The sequence below is a fragment of the Thunnus thynnus genome, chromosome 2 (genome assembly GCF_963924715.1).
Source record: "Thunnus thynnus chromosome 2, fThuThy2.1, whole genome shotgun sequence".
Taxonomy (NCBI): domain Eukaryota; kingdom Metazoa; phylum Chordata; class Actinopteri; order Scombriformes; family Scombridae; genus Thunnus; species Thunnus thynnus.
The window spans coordinates 38561458-38580436 of NC_089518.1; the positions used below are offsets into that span (position 1 = coordinate 38561458).

The window sequence follows — 18979 nt, forward strand, 5'->3', positions numbered from 1 at the left end:
ATGTTTCCTTGGGCAAGATACTTAGCCCCAAATTGGCTGTGCCATCAGTGTATAAATGTGTGTGAATGGGTGAATGTGATTTGTAGTGTAAAAGTGCTTTGAGTGGTTGGAAGACTAGAAAGGTGCTATAGAATTACAGTCCATTTACTCACTGCCTAAATGTAACCAAACTTAAACCTTAGTGGTGGTAGATCATAAAATGTCATATGAATAATACTGTTATATGGGTCATTCTATTAGGCAGTAACAGATGACTTATTTTGTTGTTGAGGTATGAGGTAATGATTTTCCTGAATAAAAATAAAAATCTGACTTGTCTTTAAATATAAAGTGCACTTTACTCGATCTCTGTGTGTCCAACTTGATGAGTCTCTATCTTGGAGAAAATAAATTAGCACAGTTACAACAAAGTGTTGGAATTCTGGAAAAAGTCTAAACCATGATAAACACTGAGGTTGCTGCTCTTTATACTAATCTCTGGTTTATCATATGTATATAATATGTAACTCAGTCTGGGTGAGGACTCATCCCACTAAACTTGTCTCTATTTTCAGTCTTCAGAAACGATCATTAAGAATCAACTGTGTGCATCAAACTCATTCATGTTTGTTTCTGCAGTCAGGCATCCTCAGTGTTCATCACATCAACCAACTACAGATTTGCTTTATTTGTTCCTTCAGCAGGAAACCTCTCTCATATTTCATGACTTGTATTCCTACAATGATCAATTCCACAATTATTCCACTGGAAATAACTGTAAACTCAGGCCTCCTGTCTGTCAAACATCTCAATTATAGTTTGATTTACAGAGGTTCAATCATCTGGAACATTCAGTCATCTCATATTATAAACCTAAAACCTGCAAAATGTAAGAAAGCTGTAAAAGGTTGGTTTCTTTCTCCACAATGGATTATGGATTATGTTTTTTTATTGTATTATAAATTACTGTGTATACAAATGGATGTCTACTATTATGTGCACTCTTATCTGCTTTTTTCTCCCTTCCATCCTTTTAATATATTTTCTCCTTTTCTAATGAAGTATGGTTTGCATTGATGAGTGCCCCGATCAAACCCCTTTGAGGGTTTTTTCCACCTTTCTGTTGTTTATGTGTTTATCAATTTGTATCTTTTGCATATCTGTAAAGGAGTTTTTTTTTAAATCAAAAGCAACGACTAATGATCGCCCAACAAGTTGCAGGTTTGTCCAGTGAGTGAAGGAGAGAACTGTCAGTATAGTAAATATAATTTCTGCTTTTGTTTTTGCCTAAATTACATGATTTTGGCATAAATGAAGCAATGAAATTGAAACACATTTCAAACACATTTTTTTGTTCCACTTTGCATTATGAATAACATAATTTAAACAAAAGAAAAAAGTTGACTGTTGATTGTTATAATGTATAAATTTGCAGCTAGTTTAAAGTAGAATAGAAGGAAGGAAGTGATATCCTGGAAGAGAGAAAAAGATACAAAAACAAGAAAAATAGAAATAATGTGAACTGATTTAAAGTCTGATCTAAATCAGGATGTTAAGATGTCAAATTAATATGATGAATAAGATTTTCCTCCAGATGATGATCCATCCAAACTTGGCAGCAACACACAGTCACACTCCAATAAATCAAACCTTTGATCTGCTGTTTCACTATAAAATAAAAAACTGTGACAGAGATGAAGTTTCTGTGTGGAAACTTGATATTATGGCGACCAAAGAGAAACTCAAACCAAATGAAGACATTGAATACTTTACCCATAGTTTCAGCATGATTAATTTTGGTTAAATTGATTTTTAGTTATCATACACACATTGAAATCAAGAAACATGGATTGTAAATGTTCTTCATGTCTTTGGTTTAATGGTAAATATTAACATCTGGATAAATTCAGTTACTATAGCAGCCAAGAGAGCTGCTCACTGAGGAGAAATGGCTGCTCAGATTCACAAAGTAAAACTGCAGGTCAGATGTTTAGTTTGTTGGTTAATGATAATCGGTACAGATCAACCAACGTTCTGGTCAGAGTTAATGTTTAATATCATTGACTGAATTCCTGTCAGATTAAAAGGAAGGTTTTCTCAGGTGAGCTGTTGTTACCTGTGTGAAGTTTTTACCTTCATTTACTTTGACAACAGTAAAGGTGCAAAAACAAATTTAGTAAAAACATGATCTGAACAACAATTAAGCCTGTATCTCAGTGTCAGTTTGTTTTATAGCTTAAAGTCAGTGTGATGATGATGATGTGTGATGAGTTTCTTTCATCTTGTTCAAATGTTTAATTTACTGATTAACTTCAGGCCAAAGGTCTGATTTATTAGAGTGACTGTGTGTTGCTGCCAAGTTTGGCTGCATGTCCAGAATCAGTAGCTGAAGGGATGTGAGGACACGTCTGTACAGTAAAGTGGATATTTTGGAACAATTAGGACATTTTGAAAGATTACAGTAATGAGCGTTTGTTTTCTGGTGAATTTAAAAACAGGAAACACAGCTGTATTGTCCATCATATAAAATGAACACATGTCTGACAGCCAATCAGAGTAGAAAATTGTCAGTGGCCAAGTTAGAGATTATTTTATCTTAAATCTTAATTCACCAGTTGACATCAGAAGCCAATATTTTTAATTTGAACTTGCATAACAACATTTATTAAAACCACAAGGACATTTAACCAGACTTGATGTTTTGCGTCAGTATTAAAAAATACAAATAATAATGATAACAGCAACAATGATCAAGAGAACCATGTACACAGGATGTATTTTATTATATTTCAAAACAAATTAAAGCAACTCTGCATGTAGTTTATGAAATTAATGAAAATCAATATATGTTCTGGTAAAATATACTCAATGATTTCTTTCATTTATTCATTCAACTTGTATTTACACAGAAAGGTCCAACGAGAGCAGAAACACAGGAATATAAAAACAATAACAAACATTAATACAAATATTAAAATTTAGAAGGCAAGTAAGAGACAGTGATACAGTGATAAATGATAAGAACAAGAGTAATTCAACAGTTAATACATTTGAATCCAACAATAAGGGATCAAAACCAAATTGTGAGATCTACACTTCACTGATCTGAACACAGCAGGTACACATGAAGTCAGATTAACAAAATAATTTAGTTGATTCAGTTTCAAATCCTGTTGCAGTTTATTCAATCTGAGAGGAGAAAAACATTTAATGGCCTTTTTACTGATCTCTGTTTGAGAAAACGTCACTCCTGGGATCTGGTGAAGCACTTATCCACAATGGGCCTGCATGGGCATGTTTGCTGGGTTAATTGTTATTTAGATCAGGAATATTTTTGCTGAATTTGCTTTTGCACCTTCACCATTGTTAAAGTAAATGAAAGTTAAAAAATTCACACAGGTAACAACAGCTCACCTGAGAAAACTCAGAAAACTGTTTTAATCGGACAGAAATTTAGTCATTAATTATTTTGGTGGTATTAAACATTAACTCTGACCAGGATATTGTTGTTGTTGATCTGCACCGATTATTATAAACCAATAAAACAAACATCTGACCTGCAGTTTGACTTTGTGAATCTGAGCAGCCATTTCTCCTCAGTGAGCAGCTCTCTTAGCTGCTATAGTAACTGAATTTATCCAGATGTTAATATTTATCACTAAAAATCAATTTAACAAAAAATAAACATGCTGAAACTATGGGTAAAGTATTTCATGTCTTCATTTGGTTTGAGTTTCTCTTTGGTCGCCATAATATCAAGTTTCCACACAGTAACTTCATCTCTGTCACAGTTTTATTTTACAGTCAAACAGCAGATCAAAGGTCTGATTTATTGGAGTGTGACTGTGTGTTGCTGCCAAGTTTGGGTGGATCATCATCTGAAGGGGAAACTGGCTCAAGATTTATCTGCATGTTAATTTTCATATTAATTTGACATCTTCACATTTCAAGCCAGTTCACATTATTTCCATTTTTTCTTGTTTATGAATCTTTTTCTCTCTCCCAGGCAAATACTTCTTTCCTTTTATTCTACTTGAAACTAGCTTCAAATTTATACATTATAACAATCAACAGTCAACTTTTTTCTTTTGTTTAAATTATGTTATTCATAATGCAAAGCAGAATTTAAAAATGTGTTTTCAATTTCTTGTTTAAATTATGCAAAAATGATTAAATCTAATTTACGCAAACACAACAGCAGAAATTATATTTACTGTACGGACAGTTCTCTCCTTCACTCAGACATCAACATGAACTCTTCCTGAACATGAGTGGACAAACTCACCACTTGCTGAGCTGTTGAATAATTGTGGGATTGATGATTGTAGGAACACAAGTCATGAAATATGAGAGAAGTTTCCTGCTGAAGGAACAAATAAAGCAAATCTGTAGTTGGTTGATCTGATGAACACTGAGGATGCTTGACTGTAGAAACAAACATGAATGAGTTTGATGTACACAGTTGAGTCTTAATGATCGTTTCTGAAGACGGAAAATAGAGACAAGTTTAGTGGGATGAGTCCTCACCCAGACTGAGTTACATATTATATATACATATGATAAACCAGTTTTAGTTGAATTATACTATCAACCATAGTTAGTAACCACAATTCCTGGTGTCAAAAACAGAAAAATCAGACATTTCATTCATCCAACCATCCACCCTGAACTAGCCACTAAATTCAGTTTCATCTAAACTTTCTCTGACAGGTCAGTAGATCTGTGACATGACTGAAACCTGTTTTCAGTGTTTGGAGAATCCTTTAGATTCACCCATAACTGTCATTCATGGACAGATCTGTATATCAGTATGTCACCCGATAATGTCAGCACTGGATGTTAAATTAACTCTGTCCTTGTTTTATTAACATGTCAACAGGGACGGCCATCTTGAAATACAAGGTTGTTTGATTCAAGTATGATTAGAGTTCAGATCAAAGTCCAGTTTTTCTGTCCAATCAGGTTCCTCGTTTGCTCCTGACACACCTTTAGTTCACTCTCAGTGAGTCAGTTATCACTGTGAAGTCTGTACTTTCCTTGATGAGCTTGAAGGTGAAATGTTGCAGTAACAACTTCAGGTGAGTAGATTTAACCAAAGAAATATGAGAATAAAGACAATATGAACTTAATGACTTAATAGACAAAGTGAAACAGTGTAATGCAGGTTGATTCTACAGTCCTGCATCTTACCTAAATGTTCATTTTTTGTTGAGATGACTACTTTTATAAGACAGATACTTCCGATCTTTGATTATGATTGGCTGAGCCGTGTTCAAAACCGCTGTAAAATAATGTATGAACACACACCTGTGACTGCATTATAATTTTAGTAGTGAACAGGAGTAATTCAACAGTTAATACATTTGAATCCAACAATAAGGGATAAAAACCAAACTGTGAGATCTGCACTTCACTATATCTGAACACAGCAGGTACACATGAAGCCAGATCAACAAAAGAATTTTGTTGATTCAGTTTCAAATCCTGTTGTAGTTTGTTCAGTCTGTTTAATGGCTTTTTTTACCATGTTCTGTTGAAGAAAACATCACTCCTGGGATCTGGTGAAACACTGCATTTGCCTAAAATTTCAGAACCTGCAATTAACTTAATTGTGTCATTAAATCACAAGCCATGTTTGAAAACTTAAACTCCTGACTTTAAAGGCAGTGCAACCTAAACTAATAATATATCTTTTCTAAATTATGTCTGTTTTGATCGAATTTTGTGTTTTTATCAGTCAGCAGCACCAGTTGAATTTCTCTCTTGTGGGTTTCCAGCAGAGTGACAGTATGGCTGCAGCTTCTGGTGAGTCCAGATAGACTTTCCAACCCAGTCACCAGAACAAAACGTTGTCATTGAACATTTCTGAAAACCACAGAAACGTTGAATATCTACGTTTCAACACATGTAATACGTATCAATATCAACATTTCTACAAACATAGCATATTAACATTTCTACCCGTTGAATAATGATGTTTTATGGTGTGACAACGCTGTGGTTCAGGTCTGGTTAGGTTTAGGCACAAAGACCACTTGGTTAGGGTTAGAGAAAGATCATAAAATAAAAATAAAAAAGAAAAGAAAAACGACTGATGTCTCACCAAAAACACCCGGTTTTCTCGCCAGAAAAACGGCTGCAAATGTCCTGACGTCTCGCTGAAAACACCTGCTTTTGTCAGTGGGAAGCGGACATTGGTTTCGAGGTGGTCTCGAACTGTGTTCTGCTGATTTCCAATTTACTAACCATCCACCTGCCCCTCTTCCTCCTGATAGGAAAGTCAGTTTATATAGATCACATATGAACTACGTCACTTGATGACATGATACATTTTGTTGAAAATTTGACATGATACGTTTTGTTGAAATGTTGATATGATACGTATTACATGTGTTGAAACATAGATATTCAACATTTCAGTGGTTTGCAGAAACGTACAATGCCAACGTTTTATTCTGGTGACCAGGCTGGACTTTACCTCACAGATATGCACTAATTAACATTGTGTTTCTAATTAATATACTTCATTTTAATTCACCCATATAGTTTGAAAGAATAGCAAAGTTGCAGGGAACAAGAATTTTCTGTGGGATTTAATTTATAATGTCTGTACTTTACTTTACTTAATGTGAGCACTTTATTTCCTGTATTTCAGCTTCTCTCTTTACTTGATGTAGTAATACAATTTTTCCACAGGATTTTTTTTACCTGCCAAGAAAGTTTTGTTTTTACTCCTGTATGTTTTTATTCGCCTTTTTGTTTTTTTAGTTGGCTATAAAATAATTTAGTGAAATAAGGGAGAAAGTTGGACCATGTGACAACTAAATACAGTAAGAGAGCTGACTGACTAACATACTACAGACTAGGGATGTGCAGAGGGCCCAGTATTTGTATTTGTATTTGTATTTGTTGAGGCAGCAAAATGATTAATCCTGTTTTTGTTTTATTACGCTTTTAATTTTAGAAAATTAAAGTGTTACAATGAGTGTTCATGAATAAACTACCTCCCAGATCATAGACTACTGAGCTAAAACTTTACTCATCACTCATTGCAGACAGACCTCTACTGATTTATACACCCATAACACAGAGACAGCACAGTGTGCAACATGTAAGGAAGAACTTCAAAGGCGATTATTACTTTGCACTTTTCATTTATTGCCTATTTTTTACAACCTAACATTGTGGAAAGGAGAAGGGGAACAACAGGTGATGGAGAGTCCCTTTGGGAGCACTTTGCTTGTGTCAGTAGCTCAGCTTTATCCCTGGGGAACACTCCCAACAAATCATTTTTTAAATATTTGTATGAAACAAATATACGTATAAAACCTACTATTTGTGCTTTGCCAAATAATTTATTTGTATTGGGGCACACCCCTACTACAAACAACCTAAAATGCAACACTAGAACCAGTTTTACACCAGTTTTAACTGCTTGAACTTGTAAAACGTTTGTTTCAGCCTGATGAATGCCACCTGTTCGTGATGAAGTGTGTGATCATTAGCATAATCCACACACCTAAAATTACTATATAATGCTCCATGTTTCGCTCCATTTGTGGGCAAGTTTCATTCACACAAAAGTTCACAAGGATTAAAAACATTGTGCAGTTTCAAGTCCTGCTGTCAGAAATCATAACAAATTTAGGATTGTCAGTAGTCAGAGACCCAAAACAATTAGAAAATATGAATCCATCAGAGCTATGCTTTAAGTTGCTGTGACAGAAATAAACAGGGAATGCTTCAACATTAAGTTGGAAGATAAAAAATGTCTTTCTAAAACAAAGGGGTCCTTGATGGGACGTGGTCATGTGACAGTCAGAGAGATATTAGATGAGAGAATATTGCAGCCTACAGGCTGACATGATCAACATGATACTTTACAGAGACGTTGTGACGACCCCTCCGCTCCACTATGTGCTCCTGCGATCCGTTTGCTGGTTTCCTTTTGTCTTGCAGGCTCCGGGGCAGGGCAGAGGTTCGTCATTGCCATAATGAACCACACCCGGGCACGGTGTGGTCGTGACTATAAAGCTTGGCCTACTATAAAGTTTCTCTCTTCTCTTTCATCTCGCCTCTTCCACTCCGAGCGCGGCGCGACACGGCTGTTTTGGTTTTTTGTTTGCCAACACGCACACACACATCCAGACATGTCTACACTACTGATTACTGACTTCCACGTTTTTTCCGTTCTTACGTGTTATTTTGTAAATAAACACTTATCCTGAGTTGCAAAACTCGTTTGGTCTCCCATATTTTGTCGCAGCCTATGAGCCGGGCTGTGACAACGTGCAGAGAGACACTGAGGCAGCTGACGGAGTTTCTGAGCAACTACAGAACTGTAACTGCGGTCAAGCCAGCCACCACTACGGAAATCCCATTCAAGCGAACCGCCACGTAATTTCCTACTGCGCGTACACTTCCGTTATTACGATAATAACTTTTTTCTGCTTAGAAGACACGGATGGTCTGTCGACTAAATGTGGTTTGACATCGCTTTCATTTCCTGTACAGTCGACCGATAATTTTACAGTTTGATTGAAACAGTGAATTGAAAAAATGCACTATTTATTTCACTTATTCACCAAGACGGTTATGACTCGGGAGAATTCACTGTGGAATTAGAATCTACAGAGTCTTGACTTCACGTATACAGATTAACAATGTATCATATTCAGCATATTATGAAAAGGAAACTGTCTGTTTCCAATCACAAAAATATGTTCAAAAAATTATTTAAAAAAAATCTCTCTGTTTCCAATCAATGATTCCACTTCTCACACATCCTACAGGACCCCAACTAGCTACACAACAACTTCCAGAACATTTCACTGGCAAATTTAACAATAAAGACCCAGTGAAAACATTATACACAAAAATATATTCAAAATTTAAAAAAAAAGAAACTTCTTGTTTCCAATCAGTGATTACACTTCTCACACATCCAACAGGACCCCAGCTAGCTGCACAACAACTTCCAGAACATTTCACTGGCAAATTTCACAATAAAGTCTCATTGAAAATATTACACACAAAAATATGCTCAAAAATTATTTTAAAAAATCTCTGTTTCCAATCAGTGATTCCACTTCTCACACATCCTACAGGACCCCAGCTAGCTACACAAAAACTTTCAGAGCATTTCAGCAAATTTCACAATAAAGGCTTATTGAAAATATTATATACCAAAATATATTCAAAATTTTAAAAAAAGAAAGAAAGAAACTTCCTGTTTCCAATCAGTGATTCCACTTCTCACACATCCTACAGGACGCCAGCTAGCTGCACAAAAACTTCCAGAGCATTTCATGGGAAAATTTCACAATAAAGGCTCTTTCAAAATATTATACACATATTTTGGTGTATAATTTAATAATTCAAAAAAATTCTGGCACATTCAGGCAGTTATTTTCTGCTTCAAACACTGGAAAGGAAAATACCACATTTAAAACATATACTGCAAAAGGTGCTATAAAATCTATGTATTATGCATATGCATTATATATTTTGTTGTATATTTTCAATGGTCCTTCATTGTGAAATTCGACAGTGAAATTATCTGGAAATTTTTGTGTAGCTAGCTGGGGTCCTGTAGGATGTGTGAGAAGTGGAATCATTGATTGGAAACAGAGAGATTTTTTAAAATAATTTTTGAACATATTTTGGTATATAATATTTTCAATGGGCCCTTATTGTTTAGTTCGCCAGTGAAATGTTCTGGAAGTTGTTATGCAGCTAGCTGGGGTCCTGTAGGATGTGTGAGAAGTGTAATCACTGATTGGAAACAGGAAGTTTCTTTTTTCTTTTTTTTTAAATTTTGAACATATTTTGGTATAGAATATTTTCAATGAGCCTTTACTGTTAAAATTCGCCAGTGAAATGTTCTATAAGTTGTTGTGCATCTAGCTGGGGTCCTGTAGGATGTAGAGAAGTGGAATCACTGATTGGAAACAGTTTCCTTTTCATAATATGCTGAATGAGACATTGTTAATCTATATAAGTGAAGTCAAGACTCTGTAGATTTTAATTCCACAGTGAATTCTCCCGAGTTCTTGGTGAACAAATGAAACAAATAGTGCATTTTTTCAATTCACTGTTTCAATCAGACTGTAATATTATTGGCTGTAAAGTAAATGAAAGCGACGTCAAACCACGTTTAGTTGATGGATCACTCATGTCCTCCCGGCAGAAAAGCCTCATTACCATAATAACGGAAGCGTACGCGCATTAGCGGCTAGTTTGACTATAATTTCCCGAGTGGCGGCTGACTTTATGCCAATAAAAATCCTAAAATCTAAAAAACCTGAACTAAGAGACCTGAAAACAAAGAACATGGCCAGCTGTTCATGCTCAGTTCTGTCAGTTTCCTTTAAACTACTCAGAATCCTCCACACACACACACACGCTGCATCTTCTGCATTGATCAAATATAGAAACAGGAAATGAGACGTTTGTGGTTTAACAATCAGGCAGGAAACAGTTTGGAAGGATTTACTGACCATCCAACAGCTAGCGTTAGCGTAGCCTCAGTGATGCAGCACTGCAGAAGACTCAACCTCAGCTGCAGGATTCACACACCTGAACTCTGAACTAAACCAGCATCAGGTGACTCCTGACTGTAGACGTACCTGTGGCTAACGTTAGCAAGCACGCTAAATACACATGTGAATAAGAGAACTTTGAAATTAATGCAAGTTGCATTTCTGTCTGTCAGCTGATTGCAGAAACCAAACTGATATCAACCCTCCATTAATCCCAGTAAGACAGCAAACCTCCAAGTGTAAAAGTAACAGAGTGTTACTGGGATTAATGACTGTAATGTAATCACTGAATTTCATATTGTAATCCCTACACTACTGTTACTTAAAGAAGTAATAATATTACTATAATATGTTACAAAGTAATGTGTTTCTACCCAACGCTGGTCATTAAACATGTTGTATACAAGACTCTTGAGCTTTAGCAACTGTCACCATTGAACTCCTTCTTCTTATTTCACAGGTGATGATGAGAATCAGAGCTCAGAGAGTCTCAGGATTGTGCTGATAGGGAAGACTGGCAATGGAAAGAGCTCTTCAGGAAACACCATTCTGAGAAGAAAAGAGTTTAAAGCTGAATCAAGCCAAATATCAGTCACCAAACGTTGTCAGAAAGCAAAGAGTGAAGTAGACGGTCGTCCTGTCGTTGTGGTCGACACTCCTGGTCTGTTTGACTCCACATTGTCCCATAAAGAGGTTAATGAGGAGATGGTGAAATGCATCAGTCTTCTGGCTCCAGGACCACATGTCTTCCTGTTGGTGTTACAGATTGGCAGATTCACATCAGAAGAGAAGGAGACATTAAAACTCATCAAGAAAGTCTTTGGGAAGAATTCTGAAAAGTTCACCATCATTCTTTTCACAAGAGGAGATTCACTGGAACAAGATGAGATGTCCATTGAGGATTACATTGAAGACGAATGTGATGATTCCTTTAAGAAGCTGATTGCTGACTGTGGAGGAAGATACCATGTGTTTAATAACAGTGATAAACAAAACTGCACACAAGTCAGTGAGCTGATAAACAAGATTGACTCCATGGTGAAGAAAAATGACGGCAGCTGCTACACCAATGAGATACTGCAAGAGGCCGAGGCAGCAATAAAGAAGGAAGTGGAGAAGATCCTGAAGGAGAAGGAAGAAGAGATGAAGAGAGAGAGGGAGGAACTTGAAAGAAAACATGAGGAAGACATGAATGCGATGATAAAAAGGATGGAAGAACAAAGAGCAGAAAGTGAACAGGAATCGTCAGATGTTCAAAACAGAACAAAACAGGAAGAAGAGGGAAGAAAGGCGATAGAGGAGAAAGATAAGAAACTAACAGATGATATCAAAAAGAAATATGAAGAGAAGGCGAGAAAACAAGCAGAAGAATCCAATGAATTCAGACAGAAATACAACAATAACTTTGCAGGTCTGATGGCAGAGTATATGGAGGAAAAGGAGGCACTGAAGCAAAAGTATGAGAGACAAATGCAAGAGACAGATGGGAAGTACAGCAAAGAGTTAGAACAAAAAGAAGAAGAAATTGAAAACTTGAAGAAAAAACATGATCAAGAAATCAATGAAAAGGAGGCACTGAAGCAAAAGTATGAGAGACAAATTCAAGAGACAGAAGAGACGCACAGCAAAGAGTTAGAACAAAAAAAAGAAGAAATTGAAAACTTGAAGAAACAACATGATCAAGAAATCAATGAACTGGAACAGAAATACAAAATCAATTGTATCATCCTCTGAACGTCCCGCACTAAAGAGTGTAAACAGAAAAAATAACAAGAAAAGAGAGAAGAAGACGACAGAAAGAGGCCTCAGCAGGTAGAGAATCAGCAACAGGAGTGAAAACAAAAACTTGCTGCTTTGGAGAGAAAAATCAAGTCAGAATCAGAGAAAAAATAACAATTGATAAAGATCTGGAACAAAGTAGAGAAGACATGAGAAAAGAACGAGAGGCCTGAAAGAAGAAACAAGAAGAAATGTTCTCAACAAACGATGTTGAGAAGATGAACAGAAACAAAAGGAAGAACAAAAAAGACTGAAAAAACTCCAAGAAGAACACAAGAAGGAAAGAGAAAAATATGAAAGAAGAGGACAGAATCAGAAAACAACAAGAGGAAAAAGAAAAAATCTGATATAATGAAGACAAAGTATGAAGAGGAAACCAGAAAGAAGCTGAATGTTCAATGAGTTCAGACATAAATACAGCAAAGACTTTGAAGCTGTGATGGAGACAAAAGCAACAGACAGAAGAGAAGCTTCAGAGTTTCAACTATGACATCATCTGTCAAACAAAGAAAAACAACTAATGGAAGAAGTTGAGAGAAAAGAAATAAAACTTGATAAATGCATCATTACCTGAGAATGTGAAGCACTGCCTACATTCTTCATCATCATCATCATCATCATCATCACACACCTGTATATCCTCACTGACATAATCCATTCTGCCCACAATCTCAACCTAAACATAATTTTAACTTTAACCCTAAAATCAAACATTGTTGACGAGGCAAAGACTTGACTAAATACACTCACACACACACACACACACACACACACAGATGATCTGTGAACTTGTGTTAGAGAAGAAATGTGAAGTGATGACATCACATGTTCCAGCTGTGAGGAACATTATAACAGGTGAAACAACCAGAGACTGAATGAAGACCAGAAACAGACATCAGCTGTCTGAGAACATCACACCAAACCCACTCACAGCATCCACTGGACAGAGGTCAAAGGTCATCCAGCAGGAGAGAAAGGTGAAGGACATTTATATCTGACATCAGAGACCTTCTTTGAACAGATTTAATGACATGATGACACTGAACAAATCTAACAAGTTGACCTTGAGTTCAGATTTTTTCAATTTATTGGAGCCATTTGCAGTTTTATGTATAAATACTTTGTATTTACACATCAAACAACCAGGTGAAGCTTTATTGCTTTGAGGTGAAACTAAAACTCTTTAAGTGAAGCAAATAGTCACTTTTTTTCTGCCTGTTTCATACCTGAAATTTAACATGATCATCCTAGAAAGAGATATAATCTTATTTTGTAAATTACGGTGTGACTGTGATGTTTTGTGTTTAAATCTCTAATATGGGAATGGATAACTGTACATATGAAATCATTATAAATACATAATTGTGTTTCCAGGTGATCTCTGTGTAAAACAGTAGTATTAATGTATCTGTGTCTCCAGAGGGAGCTGATGATGTCACTGATGATGTCACTGATGATGTCACAGCATCAGTTGGGGCTGAAAACTACAAGTTTGAAAAGTAAAGATGTGATGATGTGAAGTTAGAAAGCAGTGATGTTATCAGACCTCTGTAGCTCCTCTTCTCTGCTGGAGGCTAACAGCTGCAGGCTACATTAGCCGCTACTAACATCACAACACACCACAATCTGTACAGTCAAGTGAATAGAGTCGAGTTGCATTGTGGGTAACGTAGGCACCAGATTTTGACAAACAAGAGTGTTTAATATAAAGGATGATATCTCTGGTTCTGCTGCATCACTTTTGATCCTTTTATATGTTCAGAAGTACTGAACAGTTCTGTATGTTTTATATCTTTATATGTTTTATTAACCAAAGACTGATAAACAGTTTGAATATCAACAATAAGTTATGTTAATAACTTACTTTAGTGTGTTTACAGGGTCAGAGCCTCTGTTTAAAGTCACTGGTCATTTTTCTTGTTAGGAAGAAAGAAACTAAATCCAATATTTGTCTGTTGTCTCCTGATCTGTTCATCAGCAGGTCTGTGAAGGAGATTATTGTTTATGAACTCTGGAACAGCTGATTATGACATCATGGTTGAACAGCTGATTTTATTGATATTCTTAAAGACTTAAAGATTCTGTTAAAGACTCACTTGTAACTTGTGCTTTGACATTGTAATTTTTATTTACTGCCTCCTTCTGTTTTATTGTTTTTAACTGATGTTATTGTCTACTTGCTCTGTGTTTTTTCTTCATTCGTTACCAAACAATCTCAAACTAAAGGTCCATTTACTAGTTTTGGGGCTTTGGACCACCACCACTCATCAACAGATGGAGTTCAGCTCAGTTGTCATGGAGATGAATCTGTTGACATGTGAGCTCAGTAGCTGTTATTATCTTTTTAAATTTGTCCATGTTAACAGATCCATCATGACCACTGAGCAAACTGCATCCAAAACAAAACGGTAATAAATGGTATATATTAAATCTGTGTTTTCTATAACTTGCTCATTAAAAAGTTAAAAGCTGACATGTTAAACAGACTTATTGCTGATCATTTTACTAAACATATTACACGTTTTACATTTCTGAATGGATTGTTCTGTCAGTTTATTAAATATCCGTGTCTGAATTTCATTTGATCATTTGATTGACATCTTGGCAGCAGGACAGAAGAAAACATGCAAACAATATGAAGGTTATTTCTGTATTTATTGAAAAGCTTCTGTACATGTTAATAATATTATATGTGGAAATAAACTACTGTAACACTACACTCATGCCTTTCACTGCTTATTGATAAAATAGTTTTAAATAAACAGTCTATTTAGATTTTTTAATGACTTTTGAAATTATTTTTTATGTAATTATACAATGATAACTAGCTGTGATCATGTTATAAATAACCAGGCCTGTAAAGATCAGATCAATCAATAAACAATAGATCTATGCAGAAGTTCAGTCAGGAAGACTGACGATCTTTGTTGCATTTATTTTCTTTTGTATTTCAGTAAAGCAGTAATGTGACCAGTGTTGGAAAATAACTAAATACATTTACTCAAGTTTGTTATTGTGTGATTAAGATTATTCAGATTCTGTTTCCTTCAGATTCAAACTCAACATTCACAGTTTAGTCTCTGAAAGTGAAGAAATTTTAGGCAAATTCACTGTTTTACCAGAGTGACTTGTTGATGTTTTTCTCCTCTCAGATTGAATAAACTACAACAGGATTTGAAACTGAATCAACTAAATTCTTTTGTTGATCTGACTATTCTGTTGATCTCTACCTGCTGTGTTCAGATCAGTGAAGTGTAGATCTCAGTTTGGTTTTTATCCCTTATTGTTGGATTCAAATGTATTAACTACTGAATTACTCTTGTTCTTATCATTTATCACTGTATCACCGTCTCTTACTTGCCTTCTATATTTTAATGTTTGTTATTGTTTTTATATTCCTGTTTTTATGCTAAAGACAGTGTTTCTGCTCTCATTGGACCTTTCTGTAGAAATACAATTCCAACAAATAAATGAAGAAATCATTATATAGTATATTTTACCAAAACAAATATTTCATTAATTTCATAAACTACATTCAGAGTTGTTTTAATTCATTTTTGAAAAATAATAAAGTACATCCTGTGTACATAGCTCTCTTGATCATATTTGCTGTATTTTTTAATATTGATGTGAAACATATTAAGTTTGATTAAATGTCCTTGTGGTTTTAATAAATGTTGTTATACAATGTAAAAGAGTAAATTCTGGTTTCTGATGTCTACTGGTGTCTAAAACAATCTTTAACTTGACTGCTGACAATCTCAAATCTGATTGGCTGGCAGACTAAACAGTTGTATGGAATTAATGGACGGTTCAACTAGATGACTGTATTAACTGTTTGTCAAAAAGGCACACAAACACTACTGTCACTTTTCCAAAATATTCACTTCACTGCACAGATGTGTCCTCACATCCCTTCAGTTACTGATTCTGGACACACAACTTGGCAAAAACAACACAGTCACTCCAATAATTCAGACCTTTGACCTGAAGTTAATCAGTAAATTAAACCTTTGAACAAGATGAAAGAAACTCATCACACATCATCATCATCATCATCACACTGACTTTAAGCTATAAAACAAACACTCTAACACTGAGATACAGGCTTAAATGTTGTTCAGATCTGAAATGTTTTTTCTAAATTTGCTTTTGCACCTTCTCTGTCATTCAAGTACATGAAAGTAAAAACTTCACACAGGTAACAACAGCTCACCTGAGAAAACCTTTTGCTTCTGTTTTAATCTGACAGGAATTCAGTCAATGATATTAAACATTAACTCTGACCAGGATGTTGGTTGATCTGTACCGATTATCATTAACCAATAAAACAAACATCTGACCTGCAGTTTAATTTAGACAGACAGACAGACGAGTGGAGCAGGTGGACCCAAATGCAGAGACAGCAGGCAGGCAAGATCCGATGCAGAAATATTTAATGAAAATTAAAAATGAAAGTTTGAAAAGTTCCTGCCAGCGTTGATGCTGCTACTTCAGTAACATTAGTGGACATTTTCTAACAGAAAGCTACATTACTGTTCTATTCTGAGTACATAAAGCAGCCTTCCTGAACTTGAAATTATGCATTTGGACAACTGTGTTGCCTTACAATGACAGCGAACTAACACACACATTAAATGTTAACCATTAATATCTTCAGCGTCTTCAAGTACAGTTAAACCCACCTGGGTTGCAGGAGAGCTGCACCATCGTCCATCTTCAAGACCTGCAGGGAGATGAAAGCAAAGGAAACATGTCCCCTCTGATTGGACAGATTGACTCAAGGTTTGACCAATAGGGATTCACACATCAAAACAGGGTCAAAATTCGTACTATTGAACTTGTATTTTGTAACTTCAGTGTCACACACACAGGTAGGAAATGTGTGTGTCTGTCTCTCTGACAGAAACCTCACTGTTGAAAAAAATCCAGTGAAAGTAGAGAAAAGTAAGATGGCAAGAAATTCACAGAAAAAGACAACATGTTACATGTCAGTACATATTATACTGTAATGTAATGTTTTATCACCACCAAGTGGAGGTCTGTTACCCTTACAGCATTTACATGATGAATAATGTTGAAGACATGATATTAACCTGAGCATAGTGATTATGTAGTGTGTTGAAATAATTTCAAATGTGGGCTTTGTTATTTATAAAAGGAAAAAGAAAACTAACTTATACTGAGGAGAACAAAACATTCATATCTATAATATAAAAGTCAGATTAGACTCACCAGCTGCTGCAGTCGCCATGATGTCACTCAGCTGGAAACATCACAGACTGATTCATCTGGACACCAATGGTAATTTTTTAAGAATCTAAATAAAAGGCACAAGAAAGAAAAGTTAGATTATCTTCATACATTACCTGTCCTGTAGCATCACAATCATAAGACAAGAAAAAAACATCAAACTAGTAACAGGTGATAACTGTGATGTTGGACAGTTTGATGGACTTTACCTGCATGTCAGTGTTGAAGCTCTGCAAACATGTCAAAACTGTTCTGGAGGCAGAAAAAAACAACAACTCAGTAGGCTGCATTCACACCAAATCAGGCGGTGCGGTCAGAACGCCAGTCGTCCCATTCTGCCAGAAAGGTGGCCAGTCACAGCGGGAGATCAGACTGACAAGAGTTGTAAACTCTGTCATGAGGGCGGACAAAGACGTTACTAGGACGAGGGGAGGACATTTCTCTTTGCTTGATAACGTTGGTAATGAATGGGACTGCTGGGCTCAGGCCAGGGGCCCAAGTGGTCTCAGTTTGAAGTGACTGTTAACATTTCTTGTTGAATAGTCCCAGAGCTCAGTTCAGTTAAAAGTAGAGATGTCCTGGTCAGACTCCATATCAGAGTCTTTTAATACTGAGTATCTGCCACCCAAAACCAATCTGATGTTTTTGTTTGCTTATTTTTTACATCATATTACAGCTGCACAGCACACTGAGGCCACAGTAATATTTCTTTAAAAAAATATGTTGGTAAAAATGGAATTTGAAATACAGTAAAATTAGTAAAGCAATTTAAATCAGTTTGACAGCAGAACTGTTCTGCTTTAAGAAAATGTAATCTTCCTGCATAGTGTGCTGTTGTATTTAGTATATTTATTATTAATTGATTAGTTGATCAACAGAAAATTAATCTCTAACTATTTTTATACTCACTTTGAGTCATTTTAAGGAAGAAAATGTCTAAATTCTCTGATTGCAGCTTTTTAAATGTATAAAATAAATTTTCTGGTTTCTTTAGTCTCTATGACAGTAAACTGAATATCTTTGTGTTGTGGACAAAACAAGACATTTGAGGACGTCATCTTGGGTTTTGGGAACACTGATTAACATTTTTCATCATTTTCTGACATTTCATAAATGAAACAACTAATCAATTAATCGACAGTGAAAATAATTGTTAGTTGCAGCCCTGTTTATTTGTACAGAGGAGTGTCAGTGTGGATCTACTGTGACAGGAAGCTTTAAAGAGTCAGACAGCTTCTCTTCATCTCCAGTAACTAAATACTGAAGTTCAGCTGCAGTTTTTCAACCAACAGCAGCACCTGAGAGTCTGATTGACCTGCAAATATCACTGATGAAGCAAAACAACTGAAAAACAACAACAAACGATGTGATTTATCTGTATTTAAGTTTGGGTGACTTGCTCCTCTGTAGGAGTGTGGGAGGCCTCT

The 18979-nt window shown here is 35.6% G+C and overlaps 1 protein-coding gene across 1 annotated transcript; it reads left to right on the forward strand.

The window, feature by feature from the left end:
• Positions 1 to 4997: 4997 nt before the first annotated feature.
• LOC137170253 (GTPase IMAP family member 7-like) lies at positions 4998 to 12427 on the forward strand. The gene is made up of 3 exons (XM_067573453.1): positions 4998 to 5057; positions 5717 to 5784; positions 10981 to 12427. The coding sequence occupies exons 1-3, from the start codon at positions 5020 to 5022 to the stop codon at positions 12252 to 12254; spliced, it is 1380 nt and encodes a 459-aa protein (XP_067429554.1). The 5' UTR covers positions 4998 to 5019; the 3' UTR covers positions 12255 to 12427.
• Positions 12428 to 18979: the final 6552 nt, after the last annotated feature.

Coding starts and splice junctions, on each gene's coding strand:
- LOC137170253 (XM_067573453.1), top strand. CDS start 5,020: ATGAGCTTGAAGGTGAAATGTTGCAGTAACAACTTCAG. Junction 5,058..5,716: donor TGTTGCAGTAACAACTTCAG/GTGAGTAGATTT, acceptor TGTTTTTATCAG/TCAGCAGCACCAGTTGAATT. Junction 5,785..10,980: donor CAGTATGGCTGCAGCTTCTG/GTGAGTCCAGAT, acceptor CTTATTTCACAG/GTGATGATGAGAATCAGAGC.